The sequence below is a fragment of the Echinops telfairi genome, unplaced genomic scaffold, assembly GCF_000313985.2.
Source record: "Echinops telfairi isolate 266 unplaced genomic scaffold, ASM31398v2 ScPeMD7_22;HRSCAF=79, whole genome shotgun sequence".
NCBI lineage: Eukaryota > Metazoa > Chordata > Mammalia > Afrosoricida > Tenrecidae > Echinops > Echinops telfairi.
The window spans coordinates 6,753,714-6,772,621 of NW_022103919.1; the positions used below are offsets into that span (position 1 = coordinate 6,753,714).

Here is an 18,908-nt window from a genome sequence, read left to right on the forward strand (position 1 = left end):
ACTACAGGGAGACCATCCTTAACTGAAATACAGTTCTACAACCCTTGCCTGCTAAGGCCCTATCCTGATTTATCTGTTGATTCTGTCATTTTCTCACCCCTGTGAGTCTTCCGTGTTTGGGGACCAGAGCCCAACGAGACAGGAACATACCGCCTGTACCAGCCACTTTTCAAAGACAAATTCTTCAGATACCTTGGGTTGTCTGGCCACCAAGAACACTGAATATAGACCAATGGAGGCGTTTCCTGTAAAGAAATCATAGGGCGTTGGACCCAATGTGTTATTTTAAAATGGTGACAAAAAAGGGACCTTCTCTGCCCACATATCTTCATTGGTACAAAAAAACAGCAACAGAACAGAGGAAGTGTATTCCTTCTTCTTATGTGCAATCAAGAAGGGACAAAGCATGAAGCATTCAATTCGGAGAAACAAACTGGGGTTGCAACTGACTGCTGAAATCAGCTCCGGGAGGGTCCAGTTCCTCGCCACTCACCAGGCCTGGCTGGCAATCCTGTCCAGGCTGAAAGCAAGTAAACCAGAGGCAACCTCTACCTGTCCTCCACAGCAAGTCGGATGACAAGACCACTGACCTCGTCTATATCGCAGAGGAATGGGGGAGGGCGACTGAAAACCAGGGCAGCTTTGCATCCCCCAAAGGTCAATGAAGTGGTTGGTGCAAGAAGCTATCACTAATGTAATAGCTTGCAGGAGTCACAGGGGCGGGGTGGGGATGGGGACAAAGGACTCCAAAGAAGCTTTCAGATAATTGAAAGGCAAAACGAAAGCTCTCTTGACCTTTGAACTAATCAGTATAATTAAGCAGGGCAATAAGGCCCAGAAAGAACATGTGCTTCAAATGAAAAGAGATGTTGCTGCCACCACACCTAATGTGTATAGAACATAGTCCTACACCCGATGCCATTGAGAATTATATATATAAATGTAAGCAAATGTTTGTGTAGTGTTTTCTGTTAGAAATTTATTATACTTTTGGTAAATTTATATGGAATTTCACAAAAAACAGGTTGGGAGGAAGTTGTTAGAGGGAAGAGAAATTACTTACTTTAAGCTACCATATTATTAATAAAGCACTAACAAAACAAAATAATCCAACAAACAAAAAACCCTAAACTCAGTGCCATGGAGTCACTCTGACTCATAGTGATGCTACAGGGCCGACTAGAGCCGCTGCTGTGGGTTTTCAAGACTGAATCTCTATGGGAGCAGAAAGCCGTGTTAGGTAGTTAGAACAGGGACTAGGGTGTCCCTGCATATGGTACACCTAGGTACACCTGGACTGGCCCATCTAGGCCAGGCGAATTTAATTCAGCCAATGGGGTCAACCAATATTGTCAACCACGCCTGAAAAGGCAGGATCCAGAGCCCCGCCCCCCAGCTGCTTCTCAGCAGACTGTGCGGTGATCTCCTCCGGCCCACCAACCAGGCTTCAGAATGAATTCTTTCTCATGCGAAGCCAAAGACCAAGGCATTTCTCAACAGTCTCATCTTTCTTCCTCTGATCAACTGATGGGTTTGACCCCTTGACTTGGGGATTAGCAGCCCAATGTGTAACCCACTCTGCTACTAGAACTCCCTGGAAAATCAACAAGAGCTCCCACAAAGCTTGGAAAACTTGACAATTTTTTGAGAAGCAAAAAGTTCAATTATGTATAATAGGTGTTTCTGTTCTTTTTTTTTTTTAAAAAGCAGAATACATAAAAACAAACTAAATTGAAAGAGATATATATAACCCATAAAAAATAGAGCTTCCACCTCTGAATAGATACATTTGACAAAGGATATTGCTCCATATTTACTTCTGTGTTGTAACTATATACATGAGTATAGAAGAGCACATACAGCCTTCAGTATAGATTAACCTCGATATACAGAAAACTAAGGTTTTCACAGCTGGACCAAACAAACAACATCATGGTATGTGAACAGAAGACTGGAGTTGCAAGGGTTTCATCTCACTTGGAACCCTAACCAACACTATGGAAGCAGCCACTGAGAAATCAATTTGTTTTGAAAATTTTTCACCCAAATCACAATAAAAGTAAAAACTAAAAAAAAGTGTACTTGCCCATCCAAAGGGGAAGAATTCATTCTATGGGGTCCCAGTGCTCCATACACAACTGGCACACAGTAACTCTTAGATGACTCTTTACTGATCATACTGGTGGAGGTAGTTAAGATACAGGTTTGATGAGATTAATTAAAAACCTTCATGGTGCTCAAAATGGATTGGAAATATCATAAATTCACGCTGGGGTTAGTCTTCAGAAAAAGAAACATGTTGACTGAAAAGTAATGAGCAGCATTAGTACTCAGACTGTGGTCTCTAAATCCCATTTCTCAATATTAGGAACCTGAGCACCTTAGAGGAATGACTGGTTCCTCTTATGACATTTGGAAGATGACTTACAATTCAATAATAAAAAGACAAATAACCCAATTTGAAGATGAACAAAGGTCCTGATAAACATTTCTCTAAACAGGTTACAAACTCCTCATTTATTGTCTCGTTCATTATCTGATATTCCCCATTTACAACAACAGTGAAAGACCTACTAAGGGATTGTTTTGTGTGTTAATAAGGAGGTGGGCATGGCTCTAAGAGGTGTGGAGTTACCCCTCCCTCAAGGAGGGTTCCCGGGCAGCATCTGGATAGCGAGGCCTTACAGCCCTGTACCCTCTTCTCCCTCCTGCTGGCTGCGGTGCTGCATCCAGCTGCTGTGCAGTGGCCACCACCTCTGGCCAAACTCACAGGCAGCATCAAGCCAGTTGTGAGTTCACAATTCCAATGTGGCTTGAGGCCCATTGCTGCGGCATGGGAAAAGAGAGGAAGAAAGAGGCAGAGGTGAGGGCCAGGTACCTGGAAGAAATGCTTGGGAGCGTGGAAGAATTAGGCGGCCTTTTCCTCTCCCTCCCCGCCTGCCCCAGGAAAACCTGACCCTCAGTGATTTGCCAAGTCTGAGGGCAGAGCAGGCTCCTTCTTGGTACACACAGGGCTTGCAGGGGTGGGAGTAGAGCCATGGAGGCAGCTCTTAGAGGGAAGCTGTGACCCAGCAAAGGCGGAAGGGGAAGTGGTTTCGCTGTGGGCCCTCTATCACACAGCCCAGCTTCACTCTGCTTTGGCTCCTCCAAGCCTTCTTCTCCAGAGAAATCATTATAACTGAACTTGTCCCACTGGCAAGTGCAACAGTAAATCTCAGCTATTAGTATTTCTATGATCATATTTTCTAAATTAAAAAAAAATCATACAAATGGATGGGTTGAAAACAGAAAAAACACAACACAACACAACAACAACAAATACCCAAACCCTGGTTCTGCAACAATCTGGTCCTTGACATCTAAGCATGTGAGGAGTAATAGTCAACGAACACATACAAAGATGCTCAGCAGCATCAGCCACTGTTGTTGGTGTTAGTTGCTACTGAATCAATTCCACTCAGTGACCCGTATACGTATTACAGCATCTCACTCACTCACTGCAGTCAAGTTGATGCCGACTCATAGCGGCTCTATGGGACACGCAGAACTGCCCCTGTGCGTTTCTGAAATGGTAACTCTTTCCAGGAGTACAAAGCCCTGTCTTTCTCCTGAGGAGAGGCTGGTGGTTTCAAACTAACCACCGTACCACCAGGGCTCCTAAGTTAGAGACCAGAACTGGTTTGTTTGGCTGTCATCATCAAGGAAGAAGATTGCTAGGCCTTTTCTTCCTCCTCATCACCCGGTAGGTTCAAACGACAACTTTTAGGTTAGCAGCTGAGAGCAAACAGTCTGCGCCAGCTAGGGATCTTCTCTCATCCTTAGTTGTTACGGCCACCCAGCCATTGTTGCTGTTGCTGCTCTGGCCGGTGCGTAGACTCCAATGCACCGGGGCTTTATAGCTGGAGGACAGCTGCCCCATAGGGTTTCTTAGCCTGTGACCTTTAGAAGCAGATCGTCAGGTCTTTTCTCCTATGGAGTGACTGATGGGTTCCAACTGCTTAACCATTTCACCACTGGGGTGCTTTATGGAGGTCTGGGAGAAAACGGTAAATCAGAGCCACACTAAGATGCTATTCTACACTACGTGGAGGCTAGAATAAAAAAGAGCAGCTAACAACAACTGTGGGGAGGATGTAGAGTAACTCTTACCCTTAGGCACTGCTGGTGGGAATGTGAAATGGCGTAGGTCTTAGGAAAGCAGCCGGGCAGCCCCTTGTAAGATTAAACAGCATTACTATAGGGCTGAGCAATTTCAATCCTGGGTATCCACCCAAGAGAAATATGTCCACACATATCCAGAGGACTCCTATTCATAGCATCTAGAAAGCAGAAACAACTCAATTGTCCATCCACTAATGAATGACTTTGTACTTGGCAGTCAAAGGAAATGAAGTGCTGCGGCACTACAACATGCATGACCTTAAAAAGACTCTGCTATGTCAATGCCTGCGACAAAAGACCATATATTGTGTGATTCCACTCACATGAATTGTCGAAAACAGAGACATCCACAAAGACAGGAAGCAGATGAATGGTTGCCAAGGAATAGGGGAGGAGTGGGAGCTAAAGGGTATGGTATTTATTTACAGGGTGGGTAAAGGTTCCAAAACTGAGTGTGGTGATGGCTGCACAGTTTAAGGAGCATACCAGCAAGCACTGAATTCTGCACCTTCAATGTGTTAACTGTAGACATGTCAACTCTAACTCCCTAAAACCCACGATGAACCGGAAACATCCTGTCATATCCCAAAGCGAGAGCACTATCAATGACTTTGAAACCATAATACTAACTGCTCCTGCCAGGAAAACATTCCCTTTAAAACACACCTGCTACACAAGCCCAATTGCGGGTGGTGATGACCAGTCACAGGACTGCTGGCATAAAGTAATTCCCCAAATGTATCAGCACCAGAAGACTTTTTCCCATTCAAACAAACAAACAAACAAACAAAACCTGTGTGTGGAGTTGGGAGGAGGGTCTTTAGTTCTGAGACTGGAGATTTGCAAGGAAGATTTGACAACCCAGGAGGCTTTGTGAAGATGGCAAAGCAGAGCCAAGGAGACGGGGACAGAGTTGGTATGTCTGGGCTAAGCAGAAAAATTGAAATGAAACTGGGCGAGTTGGGAAGAGTTGGGGTATTGGTTTCAAAAGGGTAAACGGGGATACTTTGACTTTGTTGGGCCAGATCCCACGCTGGGTGTGGGCCAGAGCAGGTAACAGAAGTCTGTATTTTGACCATAGCTTTATAGGATTCCCTGACAAAGAGCCCCCCTCCTTGTGAAGGAATGGCCCATGTGAGCTGTTTTAGAAGCTAACTCTGACAGCGAATAGTATTTGCTGTTGTTAGTTGGCCTTGATCCCCAGACACCTACTCTGTGTCAGGTAGTCTACCTATATTATCTTACTTAATCTTTCCTCGAAACTTCAGGGCAAATAGTTTTAAGGCCATTTGAGATTCAAAGAGGTAACTTGCCCAAGGATACAAAGTTAACAAGTGGCATTTATGGAGGCGGGTGGGGTGGGGGGAAGTGGTGGAGGGAGTTAAGTGATAAATCCTACAATTCATTCAGAGGGGAAAAAAAAATCTTGTTTAAAATATTTTTGCAACCCCCCCCCCGCCCCGCCCCCCTCAAATGGAATTTGAGATTCCATTTAACAATTAGTCACTTGAAAGACGGTGAGTCAGTTTAAAGGAAAATGCCAACATCTCTCTCTTTTACACACACACACACACACAATGCTCATAGATGTATTTTCTTTCCACAGACCTGGTCCCTCTCAGCCAGGAAGGCTCTCTCACACTATCAGGACATGAGCTTATAAGGTGTCCTAAGTGAGAGAGGCTAGAAGTCAACTGGGTTGGGGGTGGACATAACGGTGCACCTTTCTCCCTGTGGGAGGCAGCAAAGGGTAAGGTATGTGTCCTGGGACTGGGTGTGACCCCCCCCCCCATCTTGCCACTCATTGCTTGACTGCCTTAGTTTCCATCTCTGTAAAAGGGGATCAGTGGGCTACTCGAAGGATTAAATAAAACAGCAGAAAAATCCTGGACAAATGTTAACAACAAAGGACCACATCACAGTGTCTCTCCCTCACTCTCACTACCGTAAGGTGCTAACAACTGAGTTCTGTCCATCTGAACTTCAAGCTTTGGCAGAACTGTCTCTTCCTGAGGGAAGGCTTCCCTGACCACCCTGAAAAAAGGAAAGTGCCAGTACATCCTAGTAACATCAGGCACCATTTTCCTTTGTAGCCCCCGTCCTAGTTACCATGACTGAATTGTACATTTTGTTTGTGGTCTTTCCCCCCTTTAGACTAGGCTCCATAAGCTTAGGGACACGTGCTATTACTGTTCAGCACCACAGTCCCAATTCTCTCAAGCTGCCGGCACATACATAACTCTTAATAAAGGCTCCTTGAATAACTGAAGCAAGACTGACCCTACAAAGCTCCACATCTAGAAAATATTCACTCAGTGGACAAGTCATTTACTTTCAGACATGGATAGGTTCATCATCTATAGGTTTCTCTCTTTATACTTTTCCCTTTAGCCCGGACACTTTGGCAATCGAAGAAATTAGTAATTTAGACATGCCTTTCAATGGCTACAATAATGCTTTATTCTAATGATTCCATAAAGGAAATCTGCTTCGGGATGTCACATAGTTTAATGGATGGAAACACAACCTCTTCTGTTTTGGGTGGTCCATGTGTTGTAAAAATCTCATCATAATTGATTTTGTGGAGGGAAACCTTCACAACTGTTACCTGAAGAATAACATGGTCTAATAACAGCCTTCCCAGAAGTTCGGGCAGGAACAGCACGAGGAGATGAGCTAGAGCTCCGTGGACTCTGTGCATGAAATGGAACTCTGGGCACGTCGGCTGGCCTCGGAAGAGCTGTACTCTCCAGTCTGTACCGTGACATGAGGGCTTATTACAGTCTCACCAGTCCAAAAAGATAATGGCAGCTACCAGAGGGCTGTAAATATGTACAAATATTGTGGAAAGCAGATCTGGCACTACCTGGGACAACTGGGAAATCCCATATGATCAGGGAATCTTTCTGCTGGGTGCATACCTTAAAGCAGGAAGCAGACATATGCACACCCATGTTCCTCATGGCACAACAGCAACAAGATGGAAACAACCCGAAGGCCTATTGGTAGAAGAACGGACACACAGTATACTGGTGTGTACACACAATATACTACGGTGTATCACTGAAAAACAATGACGAAACCATGAAGTACCTCACGGCAGGAGCGACCTGGAGAACAATATGCTGAGTGAAATTAGTCCATCACAAAAGGACAAATATTGTACAGGACCCCTGTTAAGTCTTGCATGAGACCATGGAAACAAACCAAAACAAAATCAAGCCAAGACGGAGGCTTTCCTAGCAAAGGGAACAGACTTTGGTGGTTCCCAAGGGAAGGGAAAGGGGACTGGAGGGACTACAGAGTTGACACGTATTCCCCTGGGTGCAGTGGAAGACAACAATCCATAAGACGGAGAAATCAAAGGATGAAGGGTAGGATAAACTATTGGGGCGTGTATGTGTGTTTGATATGTGGTATAAACTGTTGAAAAACAAAATTGATATTAAAAATGTAAACTCTCCATCTAATTTATTATTTCAAAACTGTTAAAAAGGAAATGTTGATGTCATTTAGCGAGGCATCCCTCTAACTGAACTCAGTAAAGACCCTGGCAGCCTCATCCAGGCTCTACTTAAATGGGGTTCGGTAGGGGGTGGGGATGGAGAGAGGACACCTAGATTCTTCAAGCCAACACATTCTGGAACTATTTACACTGTTGTCCCCGTCTCTAGCTGACTCTCCTGAGCTACCAAGCTGTGGCTGCAGTCATGAGTCCGACTCAGAGACCAAAGCTACCAGGAACTGCCAATCTAAGGACACAGCATCCAGGAATTTGAGCACATGGATAAGCAGTCAAGGATTTCTTTCCTTTTTTTTTTTTAACTTGAGGTAAGCATATTAGCTTTAATTCTGGGTTAAAGGAAGGGGCGTATAGTTTTGTCAAACAAAGAGATCAACTGACAAAGCATGAAGTGAGTACCATATAACTGATAATGGAGAAATTAAGGTCTGAGTGCCAGCCACTATTCCAAGAGCTGTATGTGTATTAGCTAATCGAATCTACGACCTGACCACGTAGGCAGTTTTTCACAGAGGAATTAACTATGGTACACAGCAGTTTAGTAAATTGCTCAAGGCCACAGACTCCTATAGGATACACATGGTATTCAAACCCCAAGGGACCTCCAAAGCCTCTTTCCTCTTCATTATCTATTGTCCCACAACATCAGGGTCTCCAGCCACCCACGGCTCATAGCCCTAGGCTTAAACCACAGGTCCTCACCCATTTCATGCCCAACCTTCTGCCTCGGCCTTAATCCACCTCTCATTCAGAGGTACCTCTTGTCCCTTGGACCTCAGTTCCTGATTCTCTAGGGCCTTCACTTCCCTTCTTTAACTAGGATTCATTATTTTTCATTATGCTGTTTCTGAATGCCCCGGGTAGTATACACACTGACCACACCCTGGCTCTCAAATCAAGCAAATACAGGCGGTTTCATTTCTTACTTATTGCAATACTGCTTTTTTCTTGAAACCAAGCATTCCTGAAGTTCTTAGAATAAGAAAAGGTAGCTGCTGACATGCCGGGTGTGTTGCTAAACATTAGTGTGAAACCATTTCCATGAAATTCAGTCTAGCTGGCAAGTACAGATAGTGCTGTGATGTAAAGACTCATGGAAAATGTAATAGGATGCTCAATAAAGGCTGATGGCTTCTGGGGTCTTCTCCAACAATAGGGACACAGACTCCAAAAGCTTGTATTGCTATAAGAGCCATCCATACCAGTCCAGAGAGAATGAAGGAGCTTCACACCGAGCAGTATACCACTCTAAAGAATGCTGGGAGATACTCGTTATAAGTCCAGGAACAGATTGCTCAGGCAGGCGCAAAGACCCTGGGCTAAGTCCCTAATTAAGACCACTAGGAACCCGCGCACAGTACCTTCACTCCATCCAGGACGGCTTTGATGACCCCCTTCACGGTTGTCACCATCTCCTTATCTTCTGAGTTCACACCTTCTAGCATCACTTGGTCAGACCACCGGATGAGGTTGGCGAGACTTTGGTACACCCGGCTATAGCAGGAGGAGAGGGCTGAGCTATAGGGGGAAAAACACGTTTTTTAACACGAGTGTTTAAAAAAGACCAAAACAACAGCTAAAGCATGACCATTATTGTCAGATATCCTGTCATCACAGAATCAATTTCTTAGTTATTATGGAGAGTTTCTTAAAATTCGCTCTTAAAAAATCCATATCTCTTTTAGTAGTAGACAATCATTTTCTCCTATGAGCCTATCATCTTGAATCTATCCCAGAACATTTCGTGGAGCTTTACAAGTTGGCTTCTGCTAGACTACATGTACATGAATTCCATCACCGGGGATGTTTGCTCTCTCAAACGTCACACATCGCCACAAGTTCTAGTAACTGCCCTGAGGGAGTGACTCATCTCTCCTCCTGGCACTGGACAAGGTCAAAGTGTTGTGCATGTCTTATTTTGAATTCGATTAAACTTGATTTAGAGATGTCATAAGAGGCCAAAAGGATTGTGAAACTTTAGCAGGCAGGTTCCTTTAAAGGAGTAACCGTGGTTTCCCCAGATCTGTAGTTCACTAGAATTCCTCCTAGTGTGGACTCGGCTCCTTCCTCCTCTACAGCAGGGCTGGGCAACAGCCAGCTCTTGGGCTGAAGGCCTGCACAAGTATCACTACCAGTAACATCACATGTCATACACCAAAGAGAAGCAGTCCCAGCCATCACATTAAGGGTGAGCTAATTAAAGGTTTTGACCAAATACAGCAGGCTAGTTTTTAAGATGATAGTTTTGTATGGCCTGCGAATGATGCTATAAATATCCAAATGGCCCTTGGCAGGAAAAAAAAATCCCCATCCTTGCTTTGCATTATAACCACGGCCTGGATGTCAGAGGAACACACTGATAAAGATTAGTTCAAGAATAACAAATGTTAGTTGAGTTGTGTTCTGGTAGGGGATGGGTGGGTGGGTACAGTGAGAGGCTGGGATTAGGTATTGGTACATAAACAAAGGAACAAGACTAATCCTTCATGACTGAGTTATTTTCTACTTTGGATTTTGTTGTTGTTGTTATTGATACCATGTATTTTTAGTAATAGAAGGCATGCTGAATCCAAGGGGAACTTTTGTTTTTGAGGTAATATTGATTGTGATACAATTATGTGGGGAGTATATGCTCCAGTGGGCTCTGGTAGTAGAAGTAGTGGGGTGAAGTTTGTTTTTGTGTTTTTCAGATTCATGCAGGAGTACATATTATAACTGGGACAGAAGCTTCCCAAAAAACCCAAGAGCTGAAAATGTTGGGGGTGATCATGTCTCATGAATCACAAAATGATTAAGGCACCAGCTGTACTGCAAGGATAATAAATAGTGGCTAAAGAGAAGAATTCTTACATTTTTATATATTTTTAAGTAACTAAAATAGTTTCTCTTAGAATTTTTGAAAGGATGATTTCTATATTTCAAACATTCATCACAACTGAGGAAGAAAACCCCCCCAATTATCTGTATGCTAACCCCTCCTCCACTCCACTCCCAAAGTACCTCAAAAAGAAAAATCACACAGAATGAGCCAGGGACCTAGGAACTTTCAAAAGCACAATTTTGAGGCAAGACAGAATAGACATGATATGACTAAATAAGAAATGACTAAAACAGTTCTAAAAGTCAAAGCTGTGGGAGAAGGAGGAGGTCGTCTACTTCTGAAATGATTGACAGTCTCAGAAACCCACAGGGGCAGTTTTACTTGGTCCGATAGGGTGCCTATGGATTGGAGTTGACTCAATAGCACTGGGTTGTTTTTTTTTAGAAAAGTAAAACCATCCAAGCAAAAGGCCTAACCAAACAGCACTCCAGCAAGGAGCTCTTCAAACCAGGTAAAGAAGAAAAACAATTTTCCAGAGATCCAAAATTCCCAATTAGCCAGTCATTTTACTCTGTGTATGTTCCAACAGGAGACAAGGAGGCAGGAAGCGTTAAGAGCAAACTTCAAGTCCCATTAGAAGGAACATGAGAAATGTACAAAAGGTGCCCCAAGAAAACCAGGGGGGAGGAGGGAAAAAAGAGGAGCTGATACCAAGGGATCAAGTAGAAAGAAAATGTTTTGAAAATGATGACAACAAATGTACAAATGTGCTTGATACAGTTGATATGTGGATTGTTATAAGAGCCCCTAATAAAATGATTAAAAAAAAACCAACAATAAAAAAGGTAATTCCCCCCCCACCCCCCCCCCCCACCCCAGGTGCCTCCAGGGATAATCCCAGTAACAGTAGCTGGTGTCAGACCTCTCTTTTCCCCTATGCAAGGAGAATGAAGACAAGCACACTGAAGGTGGTGGCTAATGCTGATGCTGGGCGGGTCTCACAGACTGGCAAAGCCCTACTTGCGAGGGCTTGCAGTTCCCTCTGAAAGGCTGGTCTCACCTCTGTAAACAAAGACTGCTGCCTTCCACTAACATGGTCAGCACAGGGGGTGCCACCAAAGCAACCCACTGTAAAAGATGGGCAATGATCTGATGGAAAAGCAGAGAGAAGCTCGGAAATTTTCTTTTGTGCAGGCAGAACAGGTCCTTTATGCAGGTCAACGTTCAAGCTGACACCAAGATGCGTGGTTCCAGTGCGTGAGCTTCCATTTCCCTCCCCAGAATCCTGATCCAATGGCTGCCAAAGCCAAGGGGTTTGGTGCCGGGTGCTGGGTCGTGGGCAATGGTGCTGCTACGCTGGCCCCGCAGTGGGGCTGCGGGAGCGTGCCACTTCTTCACAATCTGAATGACATCTTCATCCTCCAGTGTATGATCTTTCCCCACTTTCTGAGGGTTATGTTTCACAGAGACCCCACACCAAAGCGTATTTAAATTCTTTGATAAGGTTTTTGTGAATCTTCATGCAGAAATCCTCCGTTGTCCTGGAGTCGGGCAGCACGACCGGGGAAGTATAATCCGGTAACTGGCCTTTGGGTTTGGTGTAAATCCTCACTAGTTTCAGGTAGTCCCAGATCTTTTCCAAAAGGTCATCAAAATTCCAGCGGTGGTGAGCAGAGATGGGCACACAATGAGGTACCTTATTGGAGATTCCTCAATGGAGATCTGATCGATCTTATTTAACACATAGATACAGGGGATATAGGCTCCGTTTCCTTCCACCACGGCAATAAGGGCATCGGCTGTGGCATCGCTCCGCAGAGTCACATCAGCATTATGAATTTTGTATTCAGCCAGAATGCTCTTCACGGTTTCTGCATCCAGCTCACTCTGAGGGCAAGTGGCTGTAAGGTTAATGCCTCCCTTGTCCTTCTGCTTAAAGCCAATGTTCGTTCGGGGACTTGCTGTTCAAACGAATCCCAAAGCCTTCCAGCTCATTTTCAATGATCTTCTTAGGCCCCAAGGGCTTCAGGACATCCAGAGCAATCAGGATCAAGTTACAGGTTCGGGCCACTGCAATGACTTGGCGACTTCTACCTTTGCCATCCTTGGCACCTTCAATGATTCCAGGGAGATCCAGAAGCTGTATCTTGGCACCTTTCTGTCTGATGACACCAGGCACAGTGGTCAGAGTAGTGAACTCGTAGGCTGCCACCTCTGAGTCCACCCCTGCCAGATTACTGAGCAGTGTTGACTTCCCCACAGATGGAAAACCAACAAACCCAATTCGCGCATCACCTGTCTTGGCCACATCAAAACCTTCTCCTGGTCCCCACCTTTTGGAGTAATGAGTTCTCTGCGAAGCTTAGCCAAACGTGCCTTGAGCAGCCCCAGGTTGTGTGCTGTGGCCTTGTTCCATTGAGTTGGAGCCATCTCTGCTTCGATCTCCGAGATCTTGGCTAGGGTGCTGAGATCTTGGCTAGGGTGCTGCTCATCATGGTGAGAGCCTAGGTGCGAAATCCCAGCGGCCCACTCTCCCTTTCTTCACACACAGTAGCCAGCCTGCCACCGCCTCTGGAAATTTTCTTTTACATGATACTTAATTTCCACCTGGATGGTAAAAGGAACCCTGGTGGCACCATGGGTAAAGCACTTAGCTGCCAAGCAGAAGGTCAGTGTTTGGACTCAGCTGTAGCTCCAAAGGAGAAAGATGAGGCTGTCTGCTTTACACAAAGATTTATAGTCTTGGAGACTCTATAGGGCGATTCTACTCACTAGGCGTCAACATCGACTTAATGGGAGCTGGTTTATTTTGGTGAGGGGTGGCAATGTTTCCATGAAAGCACCTAGGGATCTGGCAATTAGGCCTATCCTCTATATGATCAGGAACTTTGGTGGCGTAGTAGGTAACACAATGGGCTGCTAACCACAGGGTCAGCAGTTGGACTCCACCTACTGCTGGAGGAAACGAGACTGGTTACTCCTGTAAAGATGTAAAGAGGCAGTACTATTCTGTTGTGCAGGGTCTTCAGGAATTGGAGTCCGTTTGATGGCAGTGAGTTTCTTTCTTTTGGTTTATATACGATTAGCTTGGGAGCAGGCTATTTCTCTACATCCAGCAGCTAGGACGCTCCTCTTAAGGAAAGGCTGCTAGTGGACTCACAGCTGGTATATTTCTGGAATACAGCAGAGAAGCCCGAGTTGAAAGTCGCCTTGACCCTGCTCTCGGGGTGTGCCAATGCACAGAGGGGAAACTTCCACTTACGGTTTTCTAAGAATAACCGGCTGCCTCACTCGTCAAGGGTAGTTCACGCCAGTCTTAGGACACAGGGCCCAACCCACTGGTGAGGCTCTGTGCTGAAGGAGGGAAAACACCTTCCTGGCTAACAAACACCACTCGGAGAGGTATGAGATGCTAGAAAAAGGTCTAAAAGAAATGTCCGAGGATGCATTTCCAGTCTTAGGGATCGATAACAAACAAACAAACAAACAAGCAATACGTTCTTCATAGGGAGGCGGGAATAGCCAAAACTCCATTGGCTTTGGCAGTAAAAGGAAAACTCCTTTATACAGTATCAGCCAAATGACTGATAGACTAAAAGCAAAACCAAACAAACCCACACTGACTGCTACTGTGTCAGTTCTGATTCAGAGTGAGTGACCCCACAACGCAGAGTAGAACTGACCCCGTGGGTTTCCAAGGCTGCGAATCTGCACAGGAGCAGAGAGCCTCCTCTTCCTCCCAAGGAATGGCTGGCAGGGTGAACTGCTGACCAAGGGTTAGCAACCCGACTTGTAATTCGCTGTCACCTGGGCTCCTTGACTACCAGCAGACCAACCCCCCTCCCCCCACCCACCAACCCCTCCACCCCGATGTTCCTTATAGCCACATCCAGGCATCTTCTCTCCCTCTCTAGGAAATGGTTGTAGACATAGAATACGTCTGGTCGATTGTAATAAAACCAGGGAGTTTTGATGGTGCAAGGCTTAAATGCTTGGCTGCTAACAGAAAAGCTAGCTCTTCAGTAGAAAGATGTGGCAGTCGGTGTCTATGAGGATATGCAGTCTTAGAAACCCTATGGGGTGGTTCTCTGCTGTCCGACAGAGGCACGATGAGTAGAATCAGGATTTTTGGATGGCTGGTTTTGTTTTAAGGAGTGGGAATTCATAACAAAATGCCCCTCAAAACTCACTGTTACTCAGTTGATCCCAACTCCCAGGGACCGTATATGGCACAGCAGAACTACCCCTGGGGGTTTCTGAAACGGTGACTCATCACAGGAACACAGTCATTTTCTCCTGTGGAGCGGCTGGTGGTTTTGAACTGCTGACCATGAGGTTAGCAACCCAATATGTAACCACTACATCACCAGGGCTCCTTGGAGACATGAAAACACTGCATACAAATTTGGTTTGTTGTTTTATTTGTTTGGTTTTTGGTCTCTAGGGAAGTTTTATAGGCGTCCTGGTGGGGCTAAGCATTGAGTTGCTAACGACACAGCAGTTTGAACCTACCAGCTGCTCTGTGGGAGTCTCAGAAACCCACAGGGCCAGTTCTACCCTCTGTCCTGTGGGGTCAGAACCCATTCAATAGCAGGGAATTTGAGGTTTGCTTGCACAGCTACAATCTAACTTCTCTAGCAGGAAGCAACAATTCTAAGAGCAGCACATTGTAACACTGTTAACAAAGGCTTTAGCTCAGGGACCTCATGCTTGTACTCTCCTGCAACAATTTAGCACCTGAGAATGGCCAGGTGACCCCTCCTCAATCTCTACTCTCCTGGCCTATCTGTGATTCTCTGGCTGCTCAAAGGTCTTTTCCTCTGAGCACACCAGGCCCTGCTGGCCTGGTAACTTTGTTCTTTTTCTTTCTTTGCCTCCTCCCCACCCCCTGCCTCACAATTCCCACCCTTCAAGTCCAGTCCCAACTCCTCTTCCTCTAGGCCAGTGGTTCTCAACCTGTGGCCCCTTTCACAGGGGTCGCCTGATTCATAACAGTAGCAAAATTATAGTTATAAAGTAGCAATGAAAATAATGTTATGGTTGGGGTCACAACATGAGGAACTGTATTAAAGGGTCGCCGAATTAGGAAGGTTGAGAACCACGGCTCTAGGCAATCACCTTCAACTCTCTTGTAACTCTCCTTTCTTGGACTTCTGGGCTCCACAACAGTAGCATTTTCTCAGAATGTGTGGTTGGTTTTTGCCCCTAGATTTTAACTCTCCCCTGGTGGGCACTGACATGTGAGAAGAGGCAGAGGAGAACATGTGGAAAAAGCTATCTGAGCATCCGACCGGACATGCAGCCCTCAGCTACTAGGATAAGGTCAGGCACAGCCACCGAGAAAGTAGGGCAGAGCCACCTGCTACTCTGATCAGACCCCTCCCACCACCCACTAGCTTCAATGAGGGTCTAGTCACAGGCCCCAGCTCCGCAGAGGCCAGCTGAAACTCCAAGGTGGAAGCACCAGGGCAGACAGCTTCTAGGAAATAAAGACACTGTTTCATATCTCCGAAGAAGAAAGAGCCGCATTGCCTTGCCAAATTCCGAAAGCAGTTGATAAAAGCATAGGTCTCCTGGGGCTACCTGGACATGAAACCATCTCGAGGAATCGAAACAGAGATGCGCTTATCCTGAACAGGTAGCGTAGAAGAAAACCCAAAGCCAGCAGGAATCCAACAGCTTCCAGGACACAGCCCTTGCCAGGCTTTCACTTACAATTGCACTGACTACTGCTTTTCTTTTTTGTACTTAACCGTAGAGACTGGGGGTGGCTGCTCCTACAGCCTCTCAGGGAAAAATGCACTCTAGCAATACAAATACTTCCTAACAGAAGCTTCTTGGGAACCAGGGCTGACCCCATCTGGTTTCTCTGGCCTCCAATTAATCCAATTGCTGCGTTTGCTGGGGATCCTGGCCCAACACAGTGAAGTGTTTCGCTAATCCACACTAATGGGACCCTTCTCTACCTCTTTGGGCCTACTCATCTAAGCAGCAGAGGTTCTATATCAGGTTAGATGTCGAGAAGCCTTCATATCACAATAAACTGTACAGTTAGATGTTATTGGATGGAGGGTGCTTGGAGAAGTGTGTATACCTCAATGTGATTACTGCCGGTGAGGTAATGCAAGGGAATGACCAGAGACATATGCTGTGGGTGCCTCCCTAGGATGGCTGACATCTCAAGAATAACCCAGACTTGATCCTGGGATAGTACTAAATGGTAGTGCTTGGGAGAAACTCCTTTTTCCTTCTGATACTCATCCCTGTTTCTGGAAATGTTTGAGTGTGAAGTGACGCCAAGAGCAAGATGCCTTTAGGCCACCCCTTACTCTGACCCAGCCAAGGCTTGTAGAGCAACTCACCTGTGCTGAATTCGTGGCTCGATCTGAACCAGGGGTAGGATGGCTTCCAGCACCTTGCTGGCAGACCCTGGCAGCATCTCTAGTACCTTCTTATCAATGGCCATTTTGTCCACAATGGTCTTAAAGTAGCGCAAGGCACTGACCACTTCCTTCTCTTTCTCTTCCAGCCAGCTCAGGTTCTGCAAGGCAAGGTTAAGCAGAAGGAGGGAGGAGAGCGATTAAAGGGAGCGATGTTGAATAATTAAATTACATTAAAATTCCCTGTAACTCAAGAGTGATGCAAATGTTAAAAAAAAAAAAAAAAGGCCCATTACTGCAGAAACGAAGCCAAACTGTCTTGAAAGGCTTGTAATTAAGATACAGAGACTAGCCTTTAAAGAAGAAAAAGAATTCCCTTGCTGGACTCTAGGTTGATTTGCTGACAGTATTGAAAGTCATTTCTGCTCTTCTTTTTCCTAACCAACCACACCCAGGTTTCACCACTAATCTCATTGAGGCTGGTGAGGACTAATTTGCTGATGGCTGGAAGACACTTGCAAAACAGTTAGAGTCCGGTGGTGCGCATATATCTTGATTTGATAGAAATCAAATCAAGAAATGCCAGGCCTTTCTACCTTTCAAAGACCAGAGGGGCTGGGTAAGAATGGTCAGGGGCAATAGATTTCAAAAGCCATTCCCCAAGGGCTCCTCACTAAACTCCACACTGTTCTATTCAAAGATGCATGCCCATCCCAATGAAATGCTATGCCACTCCCAAATGACCCAGAACCCAGACCCAGGGCTAGCGGGGGTGGGATGCTCTCAGGTAAAAAGGCAAAGAACCCGGAGCAGATGGTGCTGATTCATCGCTAGCCTACAGTGGTTGCTAACAGCACGCAGGGTCTTTATGCTCCTGAGGGGAGACTGTCCTGGAAGAAATAAAGCACACCTCTCCACCCTTCACATGGCTGCCTCCAAATCTCTTCTCTCGACTGTGGATCCCTTGAACTGGCAGTCAGTGGGTACACAAGAGTTCTTCTGTTCCTCTTTCCAACCTCCCTCTACTGGCTGAAGGCCAATGACCCAAGTCTCATCTGGCTGGCAGGGAAAGGAAAATCAAGACATCTACACCAATGCCTCAACAAAATATCACAGCCACTTAAATACCAGAGAAGCAGCGGCCCACCCAAAGGAAGAAGATAAACGGAGTGCAAGTGCATCTAGGATGAGCCAATAAGGGAGGAGCACCCCAATGCTGAACATAATCAAAGAACTAAGGGAAGCCACGGACTGAAAGAAAAAAGGGAACTGATGCAAGAACAAAATGAAGGTCGAAAGAAGATACTTCAGGTGAAAGGGGCCATCACGAGACTGGGAAACAACAGGATTTACCTACTGCTGTATTCTGATTTGGAGGATATGATAGCTAAAACTGTAGGTGCTGAAGAACAACAAGAATAAGGCTGAAGTAGGCTAAATGCAGTTTATTGGAATTACAAGAAGAGATGCATCATGAGAATTCATGAAGGAGATGAGACAAAGGGACAGGGAGAATATTTAAAGAATTAAGGAAAGAAAATGTTCCTAATCTAACAAAGGGCATGACTACAAATCCAAATGTTCAAAAAGTCCCAAGCAGGATAAGCCCAAAGAAATGTCATTTGGTGGAGCTGTGGGACAAGCATTGCGAATATATAGTTTACTGGAGACTTCAATACGTGACTTATTGGACAGAATAGCTTATAAGATGACGAACAAGGAAAGAGAGCACTAGGATGACACTATACACCAACTAGACCAACAGACTTATGTAGAACACGCCACCCCAAAATAGCACAATAGGCATTTTATTTCAGCGCACATGATTCACTCTGCAGAGGAGACCATATTTTAGATCTCAAACCAATTGTGACAAATTTAAAAACACTGAGAGCAAACAAAGAATTTTCTCTGACCAAATAATTCCCTGATGTCTTCTTACAACCTAAGGCAATTTAGGTTAACTAGTTAAAAAAAAAGACTGCCCCGGGATAACAAGCCCAGGGACAAGGGAACAACAAGC

At 45.4% G+C, this 18,908-nt stretch overlaps 1 protein-coding gene across 7 annotated transcripts in view; it reads right to left on the reverse strand.

Moving 5' to 3' along the window:
- Positions 1-18,908, reverse strand: part of RAPGEF1 (Rap guanine nucleotide exchange factor 1) — a 136,090-nt gene that overhangs the window by 58,287 nt on the left and 58,895 nt on the right. For all 7 annotated transcript variants that reach the window (XM_045288551.1, XM_045288550.1, XM_045288553.1 and 4 more), the window contains 2 exons: positions 16,868-17,046; positions 9,046-9,202 (listed from right to left, as the gene is read on the reverse strand). In XM_045288551.1, coding sequence (XP_045144486.1) covers positions 9,046-9,202; positions 16,868-17,046 — 336 coding nt within the window. The remainder of the gene's footprint in view (positions 1-9,045; positions 9,203-16,867; positions 17,047-18,908) is intronic.